The sequence below is a fragment of the Rhamphochromis longiceps genome, linkage group LG17 (assembly GCF_057381845.1).
Source record: "Rhamphochromis longiceps isolate RC_006_pf linkage group LG17, R_longiceps_female_GT1.1, whole genome shotgun sequence".
Lineage (NCBI taxonomy): Eukaryota > Metazoa > Chordata > Actinopteri > Cichliformes > Cichlidae > Rhamphochromis > Rhamphochromis longiceps.
In genome coordinates, this window is record NC_140573.1 from 40,412,032 (window position 1) to 40,413,979 (window position 1,948).

Here is a 1,948-nt window from a genome sequence, read left to right on the forward strand (position 1 = left end):
GTGTCTGTGGGTGAAGTTCAATATACAATGGCAGAAAAACTTTTGACAGACTGGGACAGTGGTCTTTGTGACTGCTTTGAGGATGCACGTACTTGTAAGAAGCCATTTAAATATGATTGACTCATAAATTATATTTGTATTTTCAGGACTACAAGTTGTTCTGATTTGTGTTGCCTTCATCTTTTGAGACTTGTTACAACTTTGTTGATGCGTTTCTGTGTTTTTCAGGCTGCTATGGATTCTGGTGCTGCCCCTGTCTTGCCTGCACTGTTTCAGGAAGATTTGGAGAGAACAACTGTCTCCCTTTATGTGATATATGTGGCTCTGGTGTATTAGCAGCCTTTGGGATACCTGTTTGTGTTCCTCCTGCAGTTTTGTCTGTAAGAGCTGCCATGCGAAACAGATATGGCATCAAGGTATGAACTGTGAGATGATGACACTGAACAAATTCGACCTGGGTCACTTTCGTATGCGGTACTGAATCCGATACATATCTGATGTTTTAGAAAGCGACTGCTGTTTGAACGGTCATGTCGCATTAAATCCGTCTTTTACGTCACTGACACAAGACAGACGCCAATTATCACCGCCGGAGAAGACATCGTGAACGCTGCCTGGCCATCCAGCGAAACTCTTGGGAAGACAACGTGAACATTTTATTTGTACTGTATAATCTGCAGATTCTGACAGAAATCTGCAACTATCCTTTGAAGCACCGCTCCTCTCTAAAACAGCAATAAGGATAATTATTAGGTTATTTACATTATTATGTAAATAACACAATAACTTAAAGCAAAAATTGGGAAATGTACAATCCGAAGTCTTTATATTAAGGGCCATCAGTCAAACAATATTTTTTTGCTCTGGGTCTAAACAGAGCGTGTTATGTGTGACGTCTTCTTTTGCGCATGCGGGCCGCTTTGAGCGTTCACACTGGAGCACGTTTGCTGTCACATTTTATTTGTAGTGTGAATGAGCAGACAAAAAAATCGGATTTGATCAAAAAATCTGAATTGAGCATCAAGACCTGCAGTGTGAACGTAGCCTTAGTGGGAATTACAAGTCTCACTCACTGAATCAAAAACATCCATATTTGATTTCAACTATGCCTAAATGTTTTTTTGTCAAACATTCACACACATACTCAGTATCTGCTGCAAGGATATTGTGACATGTGGACCAGAAGAGCCAGGGATTGATCTACCAAACTTCTGGTTGGTAGATGACCTGCTCCTCCACCTGAATTACACCACATCTGTAATGCTTGTACTCTCTTTCTGCAGGGCTCTCTCTGTAAGGACATTGCAATTTCCTGTTTCTGTGAGTGGTGCTCCTGGTGTCAGATGCATCGTGAGTTAAGGCATCGCAAGAAAACCCCGACTGTCATCAACATACAGAATAACACTGTTGTCAACATGCAGCCTATTCCAACTTTTCAGCCAGGAGTGATGATGCTGCCTGCACAACCAGTTGCAACTGGTTTCATGTCTCAACCAACAGTGGTCGTTCAAACAAAGTAACACTCGTAGAAATCTGATGCTGCTCAGAGTGTGTTCTCATGTATTTACTTGTAAAAGCAAGAATGTAATCATTTAGTATGTTAAATTCTTACTGTTGATTTCCTAGTTTTCAAGAAAATTAAGAGAGTTAACATAAATGATGGGAATGATGATTCGCCCATTTGAAGTTTAGTTACAAATGTAAATGTACTTTATTGTTGAAGTAATAGCGATGTTTTACAGGCTCAATAAAAACAAATCTGCACCCCATTTTTGTTGTCTTATCCTACTTTTCTGAGACTTTTCTGGTCAAATGAGTGATTCAGTTTTAAAATCTGCAAAGATCCACCATGAAGCATTTGTTTCAGATTTTACACTGATGCTTTGTGTCATGCACTGTGTGGTTGTGTCCTTGTGGTGTTTTCAATATGAAGATTCTCAGTCATCCA

At 39.8% G+C, this 1,948-nt stretch overlaps 1 protein-coding gene across 1 annotated transcript; it reads left to right on the forward strand.

The window, feature by feature from the left end:
* LOC146650219 (placenta-specific gene 8 protein-like) lies at positions 1 to 1,734 on the forward strand. Its single transcript, XM_085387520.1, has 3 exons — positions 1 to 94; positions 229 to 416; positions 1,284 to 1,734. The coding sequence occupies exons 1-3, from the start codon at positions 28 to 30 to the stop codon at positions 1,518 to 1,520; spliced, it is 492 nt and encodes a 163-aa protein (XP_085243646.1). The 5' UTR covers positions 1 to 27; the 3' UTR covers positions 1,521 to 1,734.
* Positions 1,735 to 1,948: the final 214 nt, after the last annotated feature.